Source organism: Nuphar pumila, chromosome 14, assembly GCF_984573655.1.
Source record: "Nuphar pumila chromosome 14, dmNupPumi1.hap1.1, whole genome shotgun sequence".
NCBI lineage: Eukaryota > Viridiplantae > Streptophyta > Magnoliopsida > Nymphaeales > Nymphaeaceae > Nuphar > Nuphar pumila.
Genome location: NC_143262.1, coordinates 85,144,898 through 85,170,438, shown reverse-complemented (window position 1 = coordinate 85,170,438; position 25,541 = coordinate 85,144,898). Strand labels below are relative to the sequence as shown.

Below are 25,541 nucleotides of genomic sequence, written 5' to 3'. Positions count from 1 at the left end.
TGTTGTCAGAAAATCGTTAAATATTTGCATTAATTGAGGATGAAAATGCACCAAGACTACAATTTACATCTCTAACTTTCCACATTTATAAACAAGAAAGCAAGTTTCCTCACCAGATATTACTAATAACTACAAAACAGTAAAATGGGGATCTAAATGCATGCCCTCAGCTGTTCTTTATTGGCCCACCACTTTGAGAACCAACAACTTGGGTGCTGGGTTTCTGTTGGTTGCTTATTAGACTCAGGTTGTTAGTCACCTTCTTGTCAAACCTGCTGAGTTCTGCATTGCCCCCTGGCTCTATTTCAGCCTTATTCTTGGGTTTCTTCTTCAAAACCGCAATATCGACCTTGTGCCACTCCTCAGTGTCATCCATACTAGTAACCATGCCTGCCTTCGTCATATCTGGCTTCAGCTTAGCAAGAGAAGCCCCATTTGAAGATGCATTGAAGCTCCTGTTGAGTGGTGCTGGTAGCGTTTGGTTCTCAAGAAATACAGTCCCTTGAGAATTTGAATCTGCAACAGGTCTCTCTTGCAGAGTACGTGCATGAGCAAAAGATGTAGGTTCTGCCACAACATTCCCCCCACTCATGCTCTCATCTGCCTTTACGCAGAACTTTTTCCTCTTGATCCTTTCTCTGTCCTGAAAAATACACTGAATATGACATCCTAAACTGCAACTGAAAAGTTAAAAGACATACAAAGAAAGGAACATGCAACAGGACTGCAAGATGATGAAGAGTTTCCTAAAAGAAGATCAATAAAAAATGCAAAAGGGAAATCCTCAACAAGAGGTTACTGAAGTCCGCAAGCAAGGACTCAGATTTGAATAACTCAGCCTATCCACAAGTTGACTAGTCCACAACCTATTTCCCGCATGCATACAGAAGAAGGATCAGCAAAAACATGCCAAACTCTCTCTCTCTCATCACATCCAAATCCACACCTTCAGGCCATCATCACCGGAAACCCCAGCACCACCACCAGAAGACCACACTACTTTCACTTTAAATCAGATGAAAGAATTTTTTTTGTTTGCTTTCCTATTTCCTGGAATTTGTATTGTGGTTGGTTTTTCGTAAAAAATATGGTGAAAGATTTTTTTCTGTGATTGTTATTTTTTTTTTTGCTCTTCTATTTTCTGGAATTTGTACGTTTTTTAATACTTCTATTTTATGAATTTCATATTTAATACTTATGATCTTAATTAAACCATCTTTTTTTTTAAAGAAACCGATCTTAATTAAGCTGCCATGTATGCCTTCTGGTTTTCTATTAACAACCAACCTCTACGCCTCTTTGTATTATCAGTCTGTAGTTGTTTGATTCACATGAGAAGATGGCTTGCATGAAAAATACAAGGATTTTTTTTGGGAGATTTTGCCTTGTTGAATCTGCTTGTATTATTCATGTTTGTTTTTTCCAGGATTTGGTGCTGCTGCTTCCTTTCTTTTTCGGGTTAATAGTGTGTGTTTTGGTTTTCTCTAGAACAAACCTGTGTCTCTTGATATATGAATTTGTATTAGTTTTATTCATATGAGGACGGTTTAAAGGAACAGTACCAAGATTTGTTTCTTGGGAGATTTTGGTTTGTTGAATTTGCTTATTTTATTCATGTTTGTTTTTCCCAAGATTTAATATTGTTATTTCTCCTTTCCTTTTTGGGTTAATAGTCTTTTGTTTCCTATTTAGAACAAACCTCTATGTCTCTTGGTATCAATTCATGTGAGAAGATGGTTTGCATGAATAGCGCAAAGAATTGTTTTTTGGGGGGAATTTCGCTCTGTTGAATCTATTTTTTATGTTTGTTTGTTTTAGGATATGGTGTCGTCTTTCTCCTTTCCCTTTTGGGTTTTGAATTTTCCATGTACATGGAGACCCCTCTTTCTTTTGGTCTTTTATTTAAGAAAAGTTAACTTTTTAATTATGGGTAACCTTTAATTTTAAAGTTTTAGAAGATAGATAGACAACGCGTACAAGTTTTATATACATGAAGGATTAGGAAATAATATTGACAATGAGAGCAGTTACTAAATCTATTGTTGGAAAGCCATTATCTAATCCCTTTGTATTTGGTCTTCTATTGGTTTTGACAAAGTAATCCCTTACCATTTTTTAATCAACAGTTTTTTTATTTTTTTAGATTTTGTCTTTGGGTCTACCTTTTTTAAATATGGGTCTCACTTAATTTTTAGATTAGAACAGGCGCGTACATTTTTGGAATTTCAAAGTTGCCAAATCCATTTTGTGAAAGCCATATCTGATTAGCTATAGGTTATCACAAGTTAAAACTTTATGAGGTTTTACAGGTAATTGCACATCATACCAACTGGTTTCCTCATATTCGGTGAGCAACCAATTTAGTCTGATCTAGAAATGTGCAGGTATTCTGCACCAAACTAAGAAGAGAGAGAGAGAGAGAGAGAGAGAGAGAGAGAGTTCATTGGTCAAGTTTCCAATTCAAATGAAAATGGCATTGTTTTTAGCTGGCTAGCCTTTAGCCTAACACATCGATGGTTAGGAAAACATGTCTAACTTCCATGAATCACTGCCTTTTCCGCCCATTAGCCCCACAATGTTTTTACTTTTGAGGAACATAAAAATTTATCAATGATAGGAAGAATTATGCCAAAATTGTGTTTGAGAGGGTGATAGGATATCACCCTCTGTTAGGAATTAAAGCAACAAACAAAAAAAAACTGAAAACAAAGAACAAGTCAAAGAGCATAGCAGAAGACTGATTGAAATTGAGAAGTAAATTCCATGTGAAGCCATTGTGTTGGTGAGTTCGCTGAAAAGGCAGATTAACTCAACATTCGCCCAAGTCTGGTGAACCCACCCTCATTTTATTTGCTCTCTTTATGGCTAACGTGATAACCAGATATTTTATACAGTGTTCCTAGCTACCATGATATTTATAGTAACCAGACAGGATAATGAAGATAAAAGTGAGTTGTCTGGGGAGAGGCATAAGTGATTCGTCTACAATGCAAACAGGTCAGACATGGTGGTACATCGCAATGTTAGTATTTAAATTGTTGAAATAATGCTAATGTTTTGGACAATGCATTGAGCAATCCATCTAGCTAAATTAAATATGGATGCACATATGCAGACACATATCAAGATAGAAGACAGATTAGAACACACCAAATGTAAGCACGCCAGTCAGTGTCGCTGTAATCACTTCTCAAAACCATGAACAACTTTTGCAAGAGGATCTAATTATTTGAAGTTCATGAAAAGAACGATTAGCAAAAAGCTGAATTATATTCAACCAGAAACATTGAGTCTGTGATTTGACTAGTCCATGCCATATACATGCTGCTAGTGTGCATGTAGCAGAAAGAGAGCACAACAGTGTCAACATAATCTACATAAAGTAGGTAATTTAACCAGCCAACTGAACCATCAACTGCTAATGTGGGACATCAGTTTGAACTTTGAAGCTCAAGAAGGGAATAATAATATAGCTGAATTATGGGTTCAAGCAAAAGGCAATGAATGTATATATATATATAGAGAGAGAGAGAGAGTAGAGTGTAGCTGCATGATGAGTAGGTGCTTGAGCATCGACTTCATCAAGCGGACCGTCCATCGCATGCTTGATGGATGGTCACGCGCAAAAACAAAACAAAAAAACCGTCAAAACGAGTTTTTCCGCTAAAATATCCTTCAACAGCTCTGTTTGAGTGCCGCTAAAGGTCCCAGTTCTGCTGGGACCTTTAGTGGCGCTCAAAGACATAGGGACGTGCGCATCATTACAAAATTGTAATGATGTGCGCATCTTTTGGACATTTAGCGGAGTTTTTGAGCACCGCTAAAGGATTTTTGGCATAAAAAGTCATCTTTTTAGCATTTTGGATGAGTTTTTTTGTTTTGTTCTTTGTGTGTGACTGTCCATCAAACGCACGATGGACAGTCAGCTTGATTAAGTAGGAGCTCAAGCACCTACTCACCAAGCAGCTATGCTCTCTCTCTCTCTCTCTCTCTCTCTCTCTCTCTCTCTATATATATATATATATATATATATATATATATATATATATATATATATATATATATATATATATATATATAGAGAGAGAGAGAGAGAGAGAGAGAGAGAGAGATGATTCTACAGATCCAATTATCTGAAGAACGGGAAAACTTTGATGAATCAGGCAGAAAAGAAGAGCTACAAAATCCACATAGGAACACTAAAGGTCAGCATAAGAGATACGAGAAACACTAGTACCTGCTGAAGATTATACGTTCCCCTCTTCCGCTCCTTAGCCCTATTGACAGCTAGTTTGATCCCATGGTTGTCCATCCAACCCTCTGGCCACAATTCAGCAAGCTGGAAAGGGAATCAAAGTTTGTAAATAGAAACATTAACAAATTAATTAAATTTAGTACCGCACATAAGTGAAGTTATATATATATATATGGGCCTGTTTGGGATCGGTAGCTGGGATGGGCGTTTATGGAGTTTATGCATTTGAGGAAGTGGCAGCAGCTTTGCCAGCTACCACCTGCCAAATCCATCCTTTAGTGTAAATACAAAGGAGAAAGGGCCTCACTTCTCATCCCAAATGCATAAACGCCCATGTTAGCGCCGAAATTCCAAACGGAACCACCATGGGTGTTTGACCAAGATTTTGCCTCGGAAACACCAAATGCATAACCGCCCATCCCAGCACCGAGATTCCAAACAGTCCCTATATATATTAGGGTAATACATCCATGCTAAATGAAATATGCTAAATGGGTTTTTCGGCTTTTCCGGTGTTTTTTTGCGGTTTTGGCCCCATGAATGTGTTGGGCATGGTTGATTTACTAGGAATCCACACCTGGACCGTGTTTTGGAGCCTCAAAAAATTACAAGGATTCTGGAGCGTTGATTTTTTTAACCTTATAAAACCCACCCATGTGTCGGAATAGAACGCTTCAAGAGCTTTTCTCTATAAAATCAAGTACATAGATCACATCTGTACGGTCAGAATTTAAAAATAAAATGAAAAAGCCTGAAAACCCTATTTAGCATGTTTCATTTAACAGGGATGTATTACCCATATTATATATATAGAGAGAGAGAGAGAGGGAATGCACAAATATAGAGTATATATGGGCAAGACTGTAGCCTTGGGCCATTTCTGGCACCATTGCACCAACAGCAAAGCCAGGATGAGGTGGAGTTGCAAAATTTGTTCAAGATGGCACTAGCACCACCAAGACCAGAAATGAAATTCTTAAAAAGCAGACTATAGAAAGTGAAGTGAAATACTTCAACATATAGCTTTCTCATTTGCGGTCCTTTGTCCTCATCCATCCCCTGAAATGGGAATTGTTATAACAAAAGAAAGACAAGAAATAATAGTAAGATAAGAGTCTTATTAGACATGTTTTTGGCACCTCAACATATAGATCATAGAGATCACAAAGTCTGTCCTCTGTCGCATTATCAAGTTTGTATCTGCCTTTAAGAGCTTCTTTATCATCAGAACCAAGTGCTTCCTGGACAAGAGATAATGCAGTTTGGTTATTGATATCATAGATGCTTATGCAATCAGAGCCTACAAATAAAGCTACCTTGGACTTTAATGAGGACACACGTGCCCTTATCATCTCAGTCACCTCCCTCTTTATTTGCTGGAATCTATCTTCCTTTTCTTGTTTGGCTGAGAGTCCCAATTCAACCATCTCTTTCAAGTTTCTCTAATAACCCAAGGTGCATCATTAGCTTAATAGCTACATATAAAATAATCAAATAATTGAATAATCTATCTAAAATTACATTTTGGAGATACAAAGATATCTTATGAGCAAGAATATGAGCAAACGAACCAAGCACAAGCACGTTAGCTATGAATTAAGAAATGGCTGCTATATTGAAAGGTCAAATATCCACAAAAAGTAGTGATTTTCTTTTAAGACAACATATCAAGGATAATAAATCCATAAGCAAGACCTCCATTAACATGAGATTAACACAAGAAGTCCTGCACGTAGATATTTTTGTATACTGTAGACCCAAGACCTACATCTGCCATTAAACTTGAATTTTTAATTAGATTACTAAAATCCAAGCCCACATCCCCATAGACCCTAAAAGATACTGCCACATTCAGGTCAGATCTCATTTAAGGTCATGCTATGGTGTTTGACTCGCCAGGCAGACCACCCAAGTTAGTGACCAGCTTGCTAAGATGTACTACTCCTAACTCAGAAATAACATAAAACCTCCCATCCATAGAACACACTGAGTTCTTGACAAGACCAGACACATGGACCTAACTCACACCCTTTAGCATTTAAGCAAAAATATGCCATAAATCCTAGAACCCTGATTAAAATACACTGTGACTTAGAACCTATGTCAAACAGATACTCCATTTTGAGTCCCATTCTGCATCCCTTTATGTACAATTCATATTGGAAACTTCATAAAAATAGCCGTATCCATGTGACATAGCTTAGAACCGTGTCTTTTTTAGTGTCATTGATTACATAAAAACATGGCAGACAAATATCTGATTCACCAAAAGAGATTTCAATAATCACTAATAACACTAGAAGATTTCACCAACTCAAGAAGGTTCTGAGTCATTTTACACAATGATATGGATTCATCAAAAACTTAGCCACCTAGAAAGACATGTTGGAATCTTGCTAAATGCTAATCTTGTCAAGCAGCCAACTCCAAACAACTTTGTCAACTCAAGCTGGGATTTTAGTTGAGTTATCAACAGAGTAACAAATCTAGAGATTAAAAAGAACCCTTGCTTGTGAGGAAATAATAACCAACATGATGGCAGGAAACCTTTTGAACTGACTGAGTGCATCGAGTCAACTAACATAATCCATTTCATTTAATGTTCCTTCTTACACCATCTTCTCAACCCCCTTCAAAGAAATTCAGGAGCTATTCGTATATTATCCGCACAGCTTAAATTCCAAAACCATAAAGGAACATATAAGAAGGGGGGAAGAAGAAAGCAGCCAGGAAATCCTAGGCATCACAAGCTCACTATCAAAAGCATCTAAAAAAATCTTTCTTCCCATTCTAATTCAGACAGAGAGAGAGAGAGAGGTTTTCCTCGTTCTTCAATATTTCTGATATTTCCACAATAAAATTACCAGGTAAGCAAGTTACCATGTTGTTAACCAAAAAAAAGTACATCAAATAAAATAGGAAAAAAAGATCATCCAATTTTGAAAATGTGATTCATTTGTCTAAGTCTCAAGCAAGCTGTAGAATCATGCTGAATCATTCCCAAGTCTAGACTTAGTCAATGGTAACAAATCCAGATTTCTAAACATTGCTAGTGCATACTACCAAGATACACCACATTTGCTCTCTAACCCTCTATATTACTATAAAGTAAACAGAAAGAACTGGAAATATCCTGAGTACAATAGCTGCACAGTTTTCTCAGCATACTTACTGCCCACAAAGTCTCCCTAGCAACGTTGTACACATCAGCAAAGTCAAAGACAAATTTTGGATGATGTTTGTAAATTAAAGTTAAAGAAAAGGCCAACTTCTTTGTTGAACTTATGCTTGAAATTTCAAAAATAGCACTCATGACTTATGCTTGAAATTTCTCCTGCTTCCATACTGCATGCTTGCTCTTAAGATAGAATTTTTAAAGTTCTACAACATAAAAGTATTAACCTGCTGATGTGGTGATCTCCAAATGAAAAGCATGCTAAAAAAGAACCAACACTGCCACCTGCAGGTCACTACTACTACTGCTGTTACTATTACTACTACTATGCACCACATAGGTGAACATACACAATCATGAATGAACATTGAGACACGCAAGACACATAACATTGCAATAGTCCCATGAACATGTTTGAACATCTACAAACAAGGCAATTCAGACAAATCTACTGGATTTCTGCAAACCTGCCTTCAGTGACATGATCATGCTTGAATTAGATCACGAGATTACACATAATCATGTTACCTTCAAAGTTTTGAGTTGAACTAAGTGTCCAAGGATGCTCATAAGGTGATTAATCAACTCCTCTGATATTTTCCCTTGGCTAGATTGCTGCAATTACAAAACAAGACTTCCATTAATTTTTTAGGTTATCATTCATGTACTTAAACCCATAGAAGGCATAAAAAAAACACAAAATGGAGAAGTCCAGTTATGCAGCTACCGCTAATCTGGCAACTTTAGCAAGTTTCTGCTTTACTTCACGAGGCAATCTCCTCTTAACACCTTGAGCGGCAGCATCATTTTCGTGAAAATCCACGGTATGTGGTCTTGCTGTGGAAAAGGCACCCAATTAGAATATGAAACCACCATTAGGCCCCAAAATAAAAAATTGAAGATAAGAACAATTCTCACATTCTGCAACTTTCTTTTCCAACTCACGAATGGCTCGCTCTAACATTGTCCCTTTTGTTCTTAATCCAGAACCTTCCTTGGGTACCATAGATGGTAACTTCTGCCAATATGAGGGAAGAAAATGAGCTGAAATAGCAACATTTTTCTTGTTGAGGTTCAAATAATCAGTCAACTTGCCCAAACACAAAGTTTTCATCACAGAATCAGGAATGAGTCCATAAGTTACCAAACACAATGAGTTCATTGCAAATTCTGGCCAAATTTTGGTTATTGGTTTATTAAGGGCTGAATTACCCAAACCACTTAAGCATGAACAAAATCCACTTGGTCCAATCTGAGTCCGTTTGAGATTCACTAGTTTGCTCCCCAATCCACTGTACCAATTCAATCTAAAAGTAAACAAACAAGCCCCAATAATATCTACTCTAGCTGGAATTAGGAACCCCTATGCAGCTATGACTTTGCCAAGATGATATGTCACAACTTAACAAACAAAAATAGACATGTGTTAATACACAAGCTAATTCTTTTAGATAGAATTTAGTAAATTAGTATACGGTAAAAGATTATTGCTATAAACAATACTATGTAAGACCAAAGCAAGGGCACCACCAGAAAGAGGATATGACAATGAAAATTACAAACAAACAAAGCAAATTTACAACCACAAAGGCAATGAAAAATGGCAAATGAAAATTTAAAGAATTATCCTGACTAGCTGTTCTTTAAACCATGCAAGGCATCAAACAGAATATTCTACAGCAAAAGAAACAATAAGGAAATCAATATGCATGATTTCATCCTAGCACATAACAAGGCCTTAACAAGAGTCCTATCCCATGGGAAGGAATTAAATAAATCTATATTGTTCTAGCGTCAACTATACTTATAGAATCCTCTAGAACGTTGACTCACAACTCCCATATTTGCAGAATTTCAGCTAGGGAAAATGATCGATTAAACAACTCAATTTTGTTTATTTGCTATCTTGATATTGAATCACAGAATTATTATCTAATTGTGATCATTTTTTACAAATCATTCTTTTGGAATTTAGATGTTTTGCCCAGTCATCCTCGTAAAAGATTACTGTCAACCGTTTATGGTGGAAATAACTAGTACAAATATGTCAACACACTAAGCACACTGAGATGAAGAAATACTATAGACAACTAGTTCAAACTTCAGAGATATGAAAATCTGCTAAAGTCCAATTGAACTGGTAACATAAATTTATATCTTTTCTAAAACACTGAAAAATCATGATATTGCATCCATGCCATGTCAATGAAAATATAAGGGGCGATTCACATTGTATCTTCCATACATATTTCTGAATCCGTCATATGGACACATGCGAGAACGGGACGTGATGTGGATATGCTTGGTGCACGGGGACATGGTGATACACACACACACACACACACACTATATATATATATAACTGCAATTCTAAAATCACTCTCACTAAAAACTTACTGACATTGAATCATAATGTAATTTTTAAAAGAAAAAGAACTCAAATGAATACAAAATAAGCAATCAAGATCATAAAAAGAAACAAATAAAGTTAATGAAAAAATGTTGATTGTGTCCGGAACTGGTTTAACTGTGTCCATGAAGTGTCAGAGTGTTGTGTCATGTCAATACGAAATACATGTGCTAAGTATCCATGTGACATAGCTCTAAACAGAGCTGAACGCTCACCGATTTTTGCATTGGATACTTCCCACTGCTATAGTGCACACCAGCTAAATCAAAATGTTTCCCACTTTTTTCCTTGTGTCGAATCTTGGAGGTCATAGCAAGTTCATGAGTATCTCTGATGGGCTTTTTGGATAGGTTCTCAACTTGAACTGGGGTACCCTTTTCAGGAACAACCCGATGCCCAGAGTCTGAGTGTTCAGCAACATCTCTGGTAAGGATAGTTCCCATGTTTTGTTTCTCACCATCTTTAATCTCCACAGGAAAGGCAAAAGCATCTCTACTTGGCAATTGGGCTGACCAAGAATCTTCAGACTTAATGGTTGCATCTGCATGCTTTGCTTTGGGAGGCACAACACTATTTGGAGGATTCTGTGAGGATTTTGAATCACGATAAAGCTCATTGCCAGCTAAGGCAGTTGTAAGTGGGATTGATGGCTTGTTTACCACCAATGATGCATTTCGAGCTGCAGTTTTCATCCGCATGCCACCCATTTTTACGAGTTTCCTTGGCATATGTTCAGTTTCCTTCTCACCAGTTGCTTTATTTAAATCTTTCCTCCTACGCTTCTTTGGTTGATGATTAGGTGATGGCAAAGGTTCATTTCTGGACAGAAAAACATTAAAAGTAAAAAAACTGAAAACGAACTTCCAGTTGTAGATCATTAGATAACTGTAAATGCTCATGTAAATTGCAAATAAGAGGTAGAGCATGAAAAAGACCAAATGAACCAAAACAAAGCTAAAGATCTCAATTAGGGAAATGCATCAAGTAACTAAAAAAAGTTGCAAATGAAGCATTCAATTATGGACAAGATATTCATGATATGAAGTAATAGTATTAAAAAATGCATTCCAATGCTTACCAAAATTATTCAGCTGTTGGACGCACGTCAATGAAAAGTTGACAACATGAAAGATCCACAAAATCAAATAACAATACACAAGATGGGTCATTCATCAAAATAATCCCAAAGAACAATCATGAGAGAGAGGGCATAGTAATTTCTTTGTAATAATCCCAACATCCTTGTATAATCATCATGCTTCAAGAAGGCAAGCTGATAGAGAAGTGTAGAAAGTGCTGCTAAAGGAATGGTTTGTCAGGAAAAACCAAAAAGAAGATGAAGATAAAAGGTATCTGCAGAATCAAAAGAATTCAAAACATGGATAGGTAACATGTGCATTTTCCTGTATTTACGTGGACTCATGGACCAAAATCCATGAACAGACCGAATGTGCTAGTAATTCATTTTGCTGAAGATTGTTCTTCATATGAGTACATGTTAATCATGGCAATTCATGAACATAATTGTGTAATACAGATGCCTACATGTGCATCAGTTATAGCATGAATTAACTGGAATTATTATTCTATACAACTTAGGTGGAAGATAGGACCACCTGCAGTACAGGTGATTGTGAACCTTTTGGTCAACATGATTCACATAATGAACAAACAACGTTTAATTTGAATTCCTGAAGCATAAGATCATATAAATAAAACATGCATTGTGTATCATTTGCAGAAAACCCACAAGAAAGACACTAAAAGCTGATCTTGTAAACATTGTAAGCTTTGGTTGCAAGGGCATAGTGCAGTCCAAGCAGTGCATTCGCCAAGTTGACAAGAAGGCAAGGCATGCCTAATAGAAATCACACAGCTAACTCTGATTTAGGTCTTGTATGGAAGAACCCAATGTGATGGTTCACACAAAAATACGCTGCTGAGGCTCACCAATTCTTTAGACATGTTTAGACATACAAGTCCTAACTACCGATAACAAATGTTGATTGATATCCTCAGTACTTCAATAAAAATGTTGCATTCAGAAAGAATAAACGTGGATGATGTCCAGATTTTGAAGAACCAGTCAATGTGAATAATAAAAGCAAATGACCTCAGATGGAAGGGCCCAAAGTCATATTTGGCAAAAATCAAAGGTTGTGAGTAATTCATCTTCTCTTCGATTGTAGTAGACATGTATATTAGCACTTCCATTTCAGTGCCTCCTATGCCACCTCTTAAGGAGCCTTCTGCATCAACATCCATCCCTTCATCTAAGGGTGGCGATCATGGTAAGTACCCAACAGATTTTTGGGTACCTGATTTGCTAATGGCAGGATTTGGGTAGCGAATTTTGCCCAAGCCTAGTTACTCAAACTAAGCTCGACTCAATTTGCTTTCTGGTAAGCTTGGGTATGGATGATGTTAAAATATATGTATGTATATATAAAAACTCCGCCTGTGTAGTTATACACTGCCGGTCCCAAGCCCGGATAAAGGAGGAGGGTTGCGGTAGGCCTGTGACAGCCAGCATAAAAACTTTGTCATATCCTATGAAAATGAACCAATATGAGAATTTCGTTGGGGCGTTCCCTACTGAGCGACGCGTTGTACTCTCTAGGCCCGGAGGCAGTGATAAATGTGCAAGGGTTGCTAGGTCGTCGCCCAGAAGCGACGCGTCACACCGGCGCCCGGGTGTGGTGTCAAATAGGCAAGGGTTCCCTCACTTTGTTGGACGGGTGGAGGTAAAGAAGTTAGTCCAAGACCATAAAATTAGGTTAGCCACTTGGAACATAGGGTCTTTAACTGGTAAGTTGGTAGAGTTAGTAGATGTTATGTGTAGGAGAAAGATTGATATTTTATGTCTTCAAGAGACCAAATGGGTAGGTGAGAAAGCTAAAGTGATAGAACCTTGGGGATATAAGATTTGGTATACAGGAATAAATAGGAATAGGAATGGAGTAGGGATTGCTATGAGTCGTCAGTTTATAGATAATGTAGTTGAGGCCGTAGGAAGGGTGATAGAATTTTACTTATTAAATTAGTATTAGGTACGGATATTATTAATATTATTAGTGTTTATGCACCTCAAGTAGGTTTAGATGATTCCATTAAGCATCAATTTTGGGAAGATTTAGATGGAGTAGTACAAGAGACATCTTATGGAGAAAAGCTTTTCATCGGCGGTGACCTTAATGGACATGTAGGCATTAGTAGGGATGGATTTGAGAATATCCATGGAGGCTATGGTATAGGAGAAAGAAATGAAAGTGGAGAAAGGATTTTAGATTTTTGTTTGTCCTATGATATGATCTTAGCAAACACTTGGTTTAGGAAGAGGGAGTCTCACCTAGTAACATTTAAAAGTGGGGTTAATACGAGTCAGATAGATTTTTTCCTACTTAGAAAGAGAGATAGGGGTTGTTGCATCGATTGTAAGGTTATACCAGGAAAAAGTGTAGCTACACAACATAGAGTCTTAATTTTAGATCTTAGAATTAGACAATGCCGCAAAAGGGATAGACATAGGATAGATCCTAGAATTAAGTGGTGGGCACTGAAAGGAGCTAAACAAGGAATGTTTGTAGAGCAGGTAGTTAAGGAAGTTGATTGGTCTCTCGAGGAGGATTCAGAATCAATGTGGAATAAGATAGCGGGTGGTATGAGAAAAGTAGCTAAGGAGGTATTGGGTGAGTCTAAAGGCGGTGCACCAATAGGTAAGGATACATCATGGTGGAACGAGGATGTCAAATTAGCTATTAAGGTTAAAAGAGAGTGTTATAGAAATCTAAGTAAGAGTCGTGATAATGAGAATTTGGAGAAGTATATGATAGCAAAGAAGGAAGCTAAAAAAGTTGTTCGAAACGCGAGGGCTAAGGTATATAAGGAGGTTTATGACAAGTTGGATACCAAAGAAGGCGAGAAGGATATTTATAGGCTTGCAAAGATGAGAGATAGGAAATCGAAGGATTTGGGTATGGTTAGATGTATCAAAGATGAAACGCAAAGGGTTTTAGTCAAAGATGAGGAGATTAAGGAGAGATTGAAAGATTATTTTGATAAGCTATTTAATGATAGTCATGCTCAAGATCTTGGAGACTTCTCCATTCCTTTTCATGAGATAAATCGTGACTTCATGCGCAAGATTCAAAAGAAAGAAATTGCAGAGGCTTTGAAGAAAATGAAATCAAGAAGGGCAGTTGGCCCAGATGGTATACCTATCGAGGCTTGGAAATGCTTGGGAGAGAAAGGTTTAGAATGGTTGACAAATCTTTTTAACTTGATTTGGCGAACAAATAAGATGCCTAATGAGTGGAGGAAGAGTACTTTGGTGCCTTTATATAAGAATAAGGGTGATATACAAGATTGCACAAACTATCGTGGTATAAAACTCATGAGTCATACTATGAAACTTTGGGAGAGGGTGATTGAGTCTAGGTTGAGGAAGGTTGTCATGATATCGGAGAATCAATTTGGTTTTATGCCTGGAAGATCAACTATGGAAGCTATACATCTTCTTAGACAACTTATTGAAAGATATAGAGAGAGGAACAAAGATTTGCATATGGTTTTTATTGATTTAGAGAAGGCATACGATAGAGTACCTAGGGACGTTCTCTGGTGGACAATGATGAAGAAAGGTGTTTCTCTCAAGTACATTAGTATAATTAAAGATATGTATGAAGGAGTAGTAACCAATGTCCGCACTTGTAGAGGGGTGACAACCAATTTTCCGATAACGGTTGGGTTACATCAAGGATCTGCTTTAAGCCCTTTCCTATTTGCGATAGTGATGGATGAGCTTACGAGATCAATTCAAGAAAATGTACCGTGGTGTATGTTGTTTGTTGATGATATTGTTTTGATTGATGAGTCTAGAGCTGGGGTTAATGCTAAGTTAGAATTATGGAGACAGACATTGGAAGCTAGAGGTTTTAAGTTGAGTAAGAGTAAGACTGAATATATGGAATGTTGGTTTAGTAAGCAACGAAGTAGTGATGGGAGTGTAGTGAAGCTTGGTGAGCAAGATATACCGGTGAATGATTATTTCAAATATTTGGGATCCATCATTCAAAAGTATGGAGAAATTGATGGAGATGTAAATCATAGGATAAAGGTTGGGTGGATGAAATGGAAAAGTGCTACTGGAGTGTTGTGCGATCGTAGAATGCCATTGCGGTTGAAGGGAAAGTTTTATAGGACGACTATTAGACCCGCTTTACTATATGGTACGGAATGTTGGGCTGCCAAGAGACATCATATTCAAAAAATGAGTGTAGCTGAGATGCGGATACTTAGATGGATGTGTGGAAATACAATAAAAGATAAGATTCGGAACGAAGAGATACGTAAGAAGGTAGGTGTTGCACCCATTGAAAATAAGATGCGAGAGAATCGTTTACGGTGGTTTGGACATATTCGGCGAAGGCCTAATGATGCTCCAGTTAGAAGGTTGGAGAAATGGGAAAATATATTAGTTAAAAGAGGTCGGGGTAGGCCTAGGAAGACTTGGATGGAGATGATAGGAAAGGATATGAATGCTTTGAACCTCACCGAGGACATGGCGTTGGATAGAAATGATTGGAGGAAAAGGATTCATGTGGAAGACCCAAAATGAATTTCTTTTTTGGTTCATATCGCTGACCCCAATTGTTTTGGGATGAAGGCGTAGTTGTTGTTGTTGTTGTTGTTGTTGTATATATACATATTCATATATTTTATATATTCTCAAGTATTGTAATAGTTAATGCCCTATAGGGGTATTTTGGTCTTTTCACTTGTAATAATAATTGTTTATTAGAAACAGTTATTAATTAATTATTTTATTTTATTTTATTTTTCTTTTATTTTGTATTTTACCTGGCAATTGGGGCTCCCCACCATAGAGTCGTTGGGAGCGCCCCGACGACTCTATGTGGGGAGTTCCCAATGGCCTCCCTCCTTGGTTTTGTATATAAATAGGGAATGTGCTTCTCCCTATTGTTCAATGCTTTTTCAAAGCATATTATCAATAAAGTGCCTATTCTTTTACTTGTTTGTATAGCCCTTTGTTGGCTCTTTGTATTGTCCCATAGTGGACTTATGCTTATGCACTTTTGTGCTTGAATCGTGCCTTGTTTTGTCCCCTCTTGGACTTGTATGTACCTTTGCACATTGTTCTTGTAATTCCGCATACTTCATTACAGATGATACTCAATCGGGCCTTAATATCAAGTTACCAACCCATATATGCAAGTCAGACCCTCCTCAGTTAGGCACTGCAACTCTGAAATAAAAGTAGTATAGCCTCCTCCTCTACCTTGTTGTTTTGGGCCAGCATTCAAGATCGCCGGCCCATCATCACTGCAGCCTGCTAGCCCTCATTGACAGACACCGTAGGGTTTGGCGCTCTCCACCCTTCCTGCTCACACACATGCAGAGAGGGTTTGGGTGTAGATGATGATTCAGTCTCCATTGCTGCTGCACCAACATCGTCTCTCATGACGCTCACTGCATCCTCATCAGAATGGTTGGTTTGGAAGCCAATTGATTGTCAAGCCTTCTGATCCTCTCGCTTGTTCTCGCCATTTGCTAGTTTAGTTGGAGCCTACATTAAGCCTGTCACTCACACGGATGTTTGGGATGATGAAATAATTATTATTATTGTGGTGGTGGTGGTGGTGGTGGTAGTGGTGATCATGAGGGGGTCATCTTGAGCTTGATCTCCTTGAAGTCAAGGGCGAGCCTGATGGCATGGTGGTCTTGGGCATCGAAGGAGGAGGCTTTGAGGTGCATCACCTAGCAATAGGAGAATCTCTCATTGTACATTGGCAGGGAGATGCTCTCTCTCTCTCTCTCTCTCTCTCTCTCTCTCTCTCTCTCTCTCTCTCTCTCTCTCTCTCTCTCTCTCTCTCTCTCTCTCTCTCTCTCTCTCTCAGAAAAACTGACCTGACTGGCCCTTCATGTGGGTAACAGGCAGTGGTTAGTGCCCAAGCCCAATAAATTAGCCCCAACCTAATCCCATCTTGGCTTTCAGCATGTCAAGGACCTAGCCAGGTTAGCCCGACGTCTACCTCTATGTCCATCTTCTTATTTGTTTATTGTTTATTTTATGTCTATTGTTGTTAATTTTTTGTGTACATGATTTTATTTTTGTATATTGTTTATTCACATTGTTAGTTGTATGGTTTGTTTATTCAATTGTTCATTTATTCTTAATTTTTTTGAGCAGGTTATTCAATATAATTGTTTTACTGTGTTCGACAACATGTGTTTTGTCTATTGCTTATTGTTGATTGATTTTATGTTGTATACATGTTTGTTCTTATTTTTAGCAGTTTGTTTACAGATTTTGTGTATTTTTGCTTTCAATTGGCGTACCGACTAGTCCGCCTAGTCTTTTTAGGGGCTCACCGCCTAGGCAGTGCCTACCACCTTTGACAACTAAGTCGTGGATGCAGCTAGCTGCATTCATTGACATCATAAAATAAAAGCAAACACCCTCCTACATAAGGATCTAAAATGCTAAAAGTAAAGGAGACTTGATACAGGATTTAAGTTTTCAGGTCCCTACCTCTACCTAGTAAAGCAGCAGGTATATTAAATGCTATCTAGAAATACAACCCAAACAAAATGTGACCTTTCACATTGTAAAACAATTCAATGTCAATAGATAACAGCACACACACAGTATAAATAAATTAGAAACAATAAGACTTCCTAACTAAACTAGAACAAATCATCCACTAACAATACCGTAGAAAGGGTGCATAAGAACAAAATTCAGAAGGAAAAAGGAAGGCTTACATTTTTTCTAACTTCCCCCTGTTCACAAAGAAGCCACTATGCTTAGTTTGCAACTTATCAACCTGAAAATACTCATCCTAGAAATAAGACAAAGTTATTAGTGGGAAGCGGAAAGACGTACCATCTGCTCAAAACGTACTTCTTGAAAACAGCACTAAATTAACAAGGCCATTCACTTGGCACTTATCCATTTAAAGGGTCTCAGGCAACACTAATCTACTAGAACTCATACATGGAAATAAGACCAAGTAGAAAAAATGACTCAGATAAGCAATTATAATTGCTTAATAAGACCAAGTAGAAAAAATGACTCAGAATAAGCAATTATAATTGCTTAATTGCAGCTTCCATCATAAATATATTTCTATATAGGACATCAACCAGTATGAACAAGCAAGCAGATTAGATTCCAAGTTGATCTTATTTCTCTCAGCAAAAAATGACTAAACTACAAACAGGGATCAAGTCTACAGAAAAAACACCAAATCAAAATATGATTAACAATCAAAACAGTAAAAGAGACCAATAAACATCTAAGTTAGCATTTTTCATGAGCTTCCATGTCTATGCATGTGTACCATAGAAAACAATGCAGCAAATAAGCCACATGAAGTAAGAAAAAATGCATGGGATGCCTACTTATTGGTAAGAGACATATTCCATAAACTATACAACTGACATCAACCAAGAGCACGTCATATTCTTGGAACTTTTGTTTAGTAATTATTGACATTTACTGATAGATATTGGCAATCAAAAGAAGTCAGCTCCAGGCCACTTTTCCTTTACACATTGGCATATGTAGGCCTGTATTCCCTCACAAAGGTCTCATAGATGAGTAAAAACATCCTCAATACATTGCCAATTTCTTTGCAATCTAAAGAATCACACATTGACTTCAGCAACTGTATCCAAATCGGAGTTCATTTCTTCCTTTAGTTGGATGCCAGGCTTGAGAAACAGTCTCTAAGACACATTGTACCGAACCTGAACAACCTCAAGATCAGAACGCACCATCCTAAACAGATATCAGAAGGGAGCACAAAACCAGAAGAGAAGCAAGTTGATCCTTTCTCAGATTAAAAAACTGTGCACCTGGCTGTTTGAATCCCTTCTTCAAGATAAACATGGCATGCGCTCAGTGAAAGGTCCTCATAGGAGGCATGAATCCCAAACCAACATTACCTTTTCTGGGAGGAATGGACAGTCAATACCATGTAGGCAACATAGCAGGAGTCCACCAAACGTGCCTGAAGTAGTACTTCTCCACCGCCTCTCACATTCCCAATTTCTCCAAAAACACCCATTCTAGCCATCCTTCACTAAACTCAGATTACATAAAATTTCCTCTTGAAAGCTTGTTTAGTTCTGTATTAACCATCAACACCCTTTTACCCTGCTGCTTTCTTCAGACCTCCCGGAAACATTTTCTTCTCTAGTCACATTAGAAAAAGAAAACTATTTTGAAAGGATTAAATCCACATAATGGGTCGTTCAGAAAAGACTTTGTGAACTCATTTCCCCGTCCCAAACCTCAGCAACATTCAATATTCACTTATCCTACAGGTTTTATCCATGGCACCACTAAATAGAGATGGAAACATTTGGAAAGAGGTTTGAATCTACAAATGTGTCCTTCAAAAGGAGGACAAGGGGAAAAAATGCCTTAATCCATGCATCACGAGTTCCTTCTATCCATTCCTCTCAGAACTTGATTTTGATCTCCTAATTCCTCAGTTTGTCATCTATAAGTTATGCCCTTTATTAAAGGCCATAATTTATTGAGCCACTTTGACAATTGTGTCATGTTCCCTCCTAGAAACCCCAGCTGATGGATTTGAGGATAACAATTGGAGAAAACTCCACCAAGAACTTGGAAGTTTCAAATACATGCTTAATGCAATTGAATAGCCAATTCCAAATGTCAATAGAGAATCTTGTACACTTAGCAAGGACTTTCAGTAGAATGGTAGAATAAATTCATCATTGACCATCTCAAAAAGATCAAATGTACTATTTCAGACAACAATCAAGTCCCTCTGGAATATCACATTATCAATGTTTATACCTATGTAATTAAAATAAGCAAGGAAACCTAAGATTCATTGTCTCAGTTATTGCACTATGAGATTTTTTATGAAGAAAATACTAAAAAGTATTGTACGTGGTTATTATTATTTAAAAAAAATAGCAAGAGAATTACAGTGGAACTTAGCATTATGTAGAACATGCAATGGGAACCAACACTACAAGGCACCTATTGAGTGGTATCATCATACTATCAATCTCCCTAGAAGTGAGGGTGAAAGGCATCACTATGACATCAAGGAATAGATGAACAACTTACCAGCTCTGTATCATCTATAAAAGAGTCCTCTGTGTCATATTGGTCATCATCAGGAACATCATCAAGCTCCTCGTCATCACTACTTTGTGCACCCTAAAGCCATAGTAGATTAAGATAAAAAAACATCAAGCAAAAAGTAGAAGTTCCTTACATTATTGCTTAATGAACATCTACACTAGGTCTATCATTCAAGGCCACATACACCAACTCCTTAGCTAGCTGCAAAATTTAAAGAGAAAATAAACACGGCTAAAGATTCAAAACCGCAAAGATATAACATGATACCTTGTATAGCCGTTCAATCTTCTCTATAACAGCACTAAATCGATTTTGTGGGGGCATTGCATCCTTTAGCTCATGATCCCCAGCAAGTGACTGTGGCACATCATGTTCAATTCAACCATGTTATAAGCTTTCTTTTTCATGAGAACCGAAAATCAATAACTGAGAACATAGGCAAACCGCAAACTACATATATGCAAAAGCAGAGGAAAACTGACTATTTAATGCACTTTTTATTTGCTATGGTACTAAAGAATGAAGATCTTACAAAAATGCCCTACATATTGTGTGATGACACGACTAGAAGTGAAAGAATATAGTGCCCCAAACCAAAATACAGGACATGCATTTTAACACTTCCAACAAATTCTATACCAGGAAGAGCTCATTGACAGTTATCTAACTTAATTCTGCTTAGGAGAAGACAAAAAGTAACTATGATGGCACAGCCACTTTTTAGTTTTCATATTCAACTCCCTAGCAGGCTCAAAGTGAAATGAGTATGTGTAAACATGGAGATTCATAATATGCGCCTGCAAAAGGTGAACCAGCATTTTTCTCTTAAAGAATCATTATTCTTGTTACTGATTACCAAAGTTTTATATAACTGTACAAATGACATAAAATCAACTTTGGTTTGGTTCTTGCGCCCTGATCACTGTTACCCCAACAATATACTTCATGCTAAAATCTTATTTCTTCACAGTTATTGTGATCACCACATTCTTGACATGATGCAGACTTAGAATGCAGCCAATGCACTTTTCTATATGAAATATAACTAAAGAATCGGGATCTTATAAATATGCCCTATCTTGTGTGAAGACAGAAATAGAAGGGAAAAAGATTATACTGCCCCAAAGTATAGAGCATGCATCTAGCACTTGCATCGAATCTAGATTGCTGTGTGGAAGAGCATGTCGGTGATAATGTAGAATCCAACAACCATGTGCAAATTTTCAAAGATTATTCAACAAGAATCGACAAATGAATGGCAATAACAACATCATCAACAGCCTCGGTCTAAGATAGCGATAATCAACCCCAATATTCTGAACTGTTGAAAGATGAATGGACACTTGTGTGGGATGGTTAAAAAAAATGTTATAAAATCAAAATTGAACAACATATCCTCTATGATTGAAATTCAGGTGAAAACAAATGCAACTCAGAGAGAGTAGCAAATACTCCCTGGATGCAAACAAGTGAAGTGTAAAGCAATCATAAACCATTGTATCTAAAGTCGTGTCACGTCATGGGAATGACAATGACAACACTCAATCCCAATGTTTCTGATACTACAAGATCAATCGGGTAGGGATGCACAATGAGCCGAGCTAGCTCGGACTTGACCCATTTAAGCTCGGCTCGAGCTCATTCAAAAAACTTGGTACACATAAACGAGCCGAGCTTGAACAGGTAGTTCAGCTCGGTTAGGCTCGATAAACCGGATTAAGCTCAGTTCACATAGTTATATAAAAAAATTAGATTTTATATATGTATATTATTTTTCTTTTTTATGAATACAAAAGAGGTGTTAGCTTAGTGGGTAAGTCTTTGGATTCTTTTGAAAGTGACCTGGGTTCAAAATTTCAAATCCCACCACTTAAATTTCTTTCAAAAAGTGCTTTTGACACAAGTTTAAAAAAAAAAAACTTTGAAAATTTTTATAAATGTGTTCTTTCTTCTCGAGCCAAGCCGAGCCAGCCCAAGCTCAGATCCAACCCGACTCTTGTGCATCCCTAATCAGGGGTTGCCCACCAATTATATACATAGAACTAAACTCAATTGGTTTTTCTAGCAAATTTCAACACAACACTTTCCAGATTACTAGATAATACTTGAGCTTAGCATTACATCTGAAGTCTCTCCTTAGACATTGAATACAAAATTTTAGCACCCATATGAATGATTCTTGTACACCCTAAACAAGATGTGTATTGTAACTGTTACGGAACGACTCAACACAGATAGGTCGAATAAACAAAACGGGAAGAGGAAAAAATCAACCATACAAAGAACAAGGATTTTACGTGGTTTGGCAAGAGTTGCCTATATCCATGTCCGCAATGAGTTTCACTATTAAGATTGAGATACACACATTACAAAGACGGATTGCCCTCTTTAAATACAAGGAGTATAGGGCAACCTATTTTTGGGTAAAATTACAAAACTACCGTCCAAAATCCATTGAGAATAGGGATTTATATCAAGGTAGAAATCAGACTCCACACTCCTCCAACAGTAACAACATCTGAATGCAATAAAACTATTGCTCTATATACTTATATAGTAAAAAATACCACAATGTGGCTTGTTCAGCAGTACCACCGACCAAAAGTAGAACTAGTTATTGTGTAACTAGCAATACCATTTGATCGAAACCATCCCGTCAAACAACATCTGATTGAATTTGATAAAAAATTTGCAATTTCTTATGGAATTCAGCAGCCAGGCTTGCATCAGAATCAAAACCGACATGTTCATATAAAGAATACATAGCACCAACAACACCAAACAGAACCAATCAAACAACAAAATCCAAAAACGGATAAAAGGAAAAAATTACCTCCGGTGCGATTCGAGACTCGAGCGCTGGATGGGATCCGGCGGGCGGTTCGGCGCCGGTGGCCGGCTGAACCGCCTTGACGGATTCCTTGGTCAACTTCTTCCATGACACAATAGTGGTCTCCCCAGGTCGCAGATCAACCGAAAACCTCAGTCTCTGGTTCTCCCCCTTCGCTTTATCCTCTGCCATCTCTATCTCTCTCTCTCTCTAGAAGTAAGCCCTCGGGTTCATCACGATCTCATCCATTCTTGGTTTCTTAGGGCACAAAAATCTTCAATATCATGAATTTGGAAATACAAAATTCAGAAAATTGGGAAATACAACAAAATAAAAAGCATGAAAAATTAGGGTTTTCATTTGCACTCACCGTTGATTAGATAACTGATGCTTTGATGGATGGATCAGTAGTTTCTTTCCTCTTTGTTTTTTGTCCTACCACCTTCCTTTTTCCCCCGCTTTTTTCCTTTGTGTGTGATCGTGTTCGGAGAGGGCATTCTTTTCCACACACTATGGGCCTTTGGCTAATGGCACCTAAATCTTTTGGGGTTTGAGTCCTAGGGTTTGTAGGTCAAGGGTCTTTCTTTTCTGGTTTTTGGGTTGCCCAATATGTGAAACAAATATTATTTTTTTCAATAATAAATTTAGGTGCCTCCATGCTTATAAAAGGAGTTGATTTGGTCATATTCTTGAGATTTCTCTCTTTGGTTTGTCACTAGTAATTTGTCTTGGATGAATACAAAGGATGGTATTTTAGAAAGGGGTATAAGTGTAACCTCAATATGGATAAGTTCTGGATTCTTATGGTTCTATTATGCCACACTGTCATTTCTTGGTTTGGTTGTTTTAGCTAATTAAAAGCTGCGTCAATTATTCTTTTGTAATGTGATATTATTATTGTTATGAGGAGATGTTCAATGGAAAATTTTAGGGTTGGTGTTCAAACTTCAATGTGGTTTCCTTTGCTTGCTTGAATTGATGATGAATTATAAAGTTGGTGGTCTTGCTTTCAGGATTATTGTGCATTTCCTTCACATGTTGAGTTATGCAATGCCTTTATGGGGACCTTCAATGATGTCACGCGTGCTTATAGCATGATGACACCTTAGATGCCATCTTGGTTATCTACCTTTGATTTTGAGAATTGATGGTGGATTTGTATCTTCCACAAGTTGTTTTGCCTACAACACAAATATATGATGCATTCTAGGAAGTCCATGCATGTGCATTATACTGTTGCTATTCGTTAATTATATTTAATTGCCTGTCAGTGGTAAACATGTTCATTTAATTTTTTGCCATGTGATGTTCTACATTGTGAGACACTTGAGATGCATTGGAATAACATGGCTGAGAAAAGCAATTCAGTTAAGCAACATAGTAATGGCTCTAGCAGAAAGTTGAAAATATCTGACGCCAATATCTTTGAAATGCAATATATTGTCACATATATTTATTTCATCACCAAATAATTTCACTTTCTAATTATGCCCCCTCTACCAAATAGCAGCACTTATGGTAGGTTATACTGGGTGGATTAAGAAACATATTCCTTCCTGCATATGCATCTGCTATTTGGAGGAATTTTTTTTTCTTGTTGGATAATTCAAAGGAAAAACCCTGTGTGGTCCCTTTGCCCGCTGGAGAGTACACAGCTTTGACCTTTAGGCAAGGGACGCCGCCAATGGGTTTCAAACTTGTGGCATCCTGTCAACTTGGTTCATCATGGGTTTGGCTTGACAATATGTGGTAATCACAATATAGTTTAACCACTGAGGTGGTATCCCATATGGAAAGCCAGGTCCTGTGCCAAGTTGAAGGCCCAGGTTCGAATCCCTCTATCACATGGGGCTTAAGAGATATCTGGTAGGGTCGGACTAACCCCAACTTGCCTAAAAAAAAAAATCACAAACTAGTTTCAGCATGAGTGAAGCATATCATTGGTACACCCACACCCAAGAGAAACCACCTTCGTTCCAAATAGGTACTTATGAGGGAAATCACCTTCTTATGGGAGACTTGTGAACTCGTTTTGATATGAAAGTTGTTTTCTTACATTTATTACGTGGGTCTCATCACATATTTCTCAGGAAAACATTTGTTTTACTCATCTTAGAAAAAAAATTCTACAAAAATGGGTATCTTTCACCAATTGGGGCTCTGCTTGTTTGGTAGGAGCAACTAGTACATGTCACATTGTGTTGAGATGTTGAAGGTTCAAAACTCAATGGTATACTTGTATTACTGGTAGGGGTCTGCCTAACCCAGCTTGCCTTTCACCAAAAAAAAAAGAGAGGTTACCTTTAGTAGTAAAGAGCATAAAACAAACGGCCTCCCAAGGTCCGTAACCGATAGTATGCATCAATTTGGGTTAACATTTCACCCACTTTCGCCCATAATAGCAATATCTTGAAGAAGGCATTAACCGCTAACCTTGCCTATGGGGTAAGCAAAGCAGTGTCAATGTTGTAAGTATCATTGCAAATCAACCTTAATTTGTCGATTCTTATTGTAATGCCCATGAATTTTATTGGGGAAATAAACTTGAAATTTATGTCCTTAAATTGGTACAAGGGTATTTTTATTACTTTATGTGTTATTCGTATTTGAATCTTGGATATCAAGTTGGATCTTCAATGTTGCAATCCTAATATCCTGTTTGGATTTTTTATGTCGAAACCTTATTATATCGATCGGATCTTCGACATTGAATCTGAATGA

The 25,541-nt window shown here is 37.5% G+C and overlaps 1 protein-coding gene across 3 annotated transcripts; it reads right to left on the bottom strand.

Annotated features, from left to right (window-relative positions):
• On the bottom strand, positions 1–23,237 carry LOC149817204 (ubinuclein-1-like). Of its 3 annotated transcripts, XM_089987656.1 has the most exons (14): positions 23,191–23,235; positions 22,824–23,094; positions 20,258–20,347; positions 19,973–20,065; positions 17,626–17,702; positions 10,056–10,659; positions 8,349–8,448; positions 8,158–8,267; positions 7,959–8,045; positions 5,572–5,697; positions 5,395–5,496; positions 5,267–5,314; positions 4,238–4,339; positions 1–643 (listed from the first exon to the last, which is right to left on the bottom strand). In XM_089987656.1, exons 2-14 carry the CDS (start codon positions 23,010–23,012, stop codon positions 167–169), a joined length of 2,205 nt encoding a protein of 734 aa, XP_089843782.1. In that variant the 5' UTR covers positions 23,013–23,094; positions 23,191–23,235; the 3' UTR covers positions 1–166. The 3 variants fall into 3 exon arrangements, with proteins under 3 accessions (XP_089843782.1, XP_089843781.1, XP_089843783.1); XM_089987655.1 differs by having other exon boundaries at positions 5,395–5,697; positions 23,191–23,237; XM_089987657.1 differs by lacking the exon at positions 5,267–5,314.
• Positions 23,238–25,541: the final 2,304 nt, after the last annotated feature.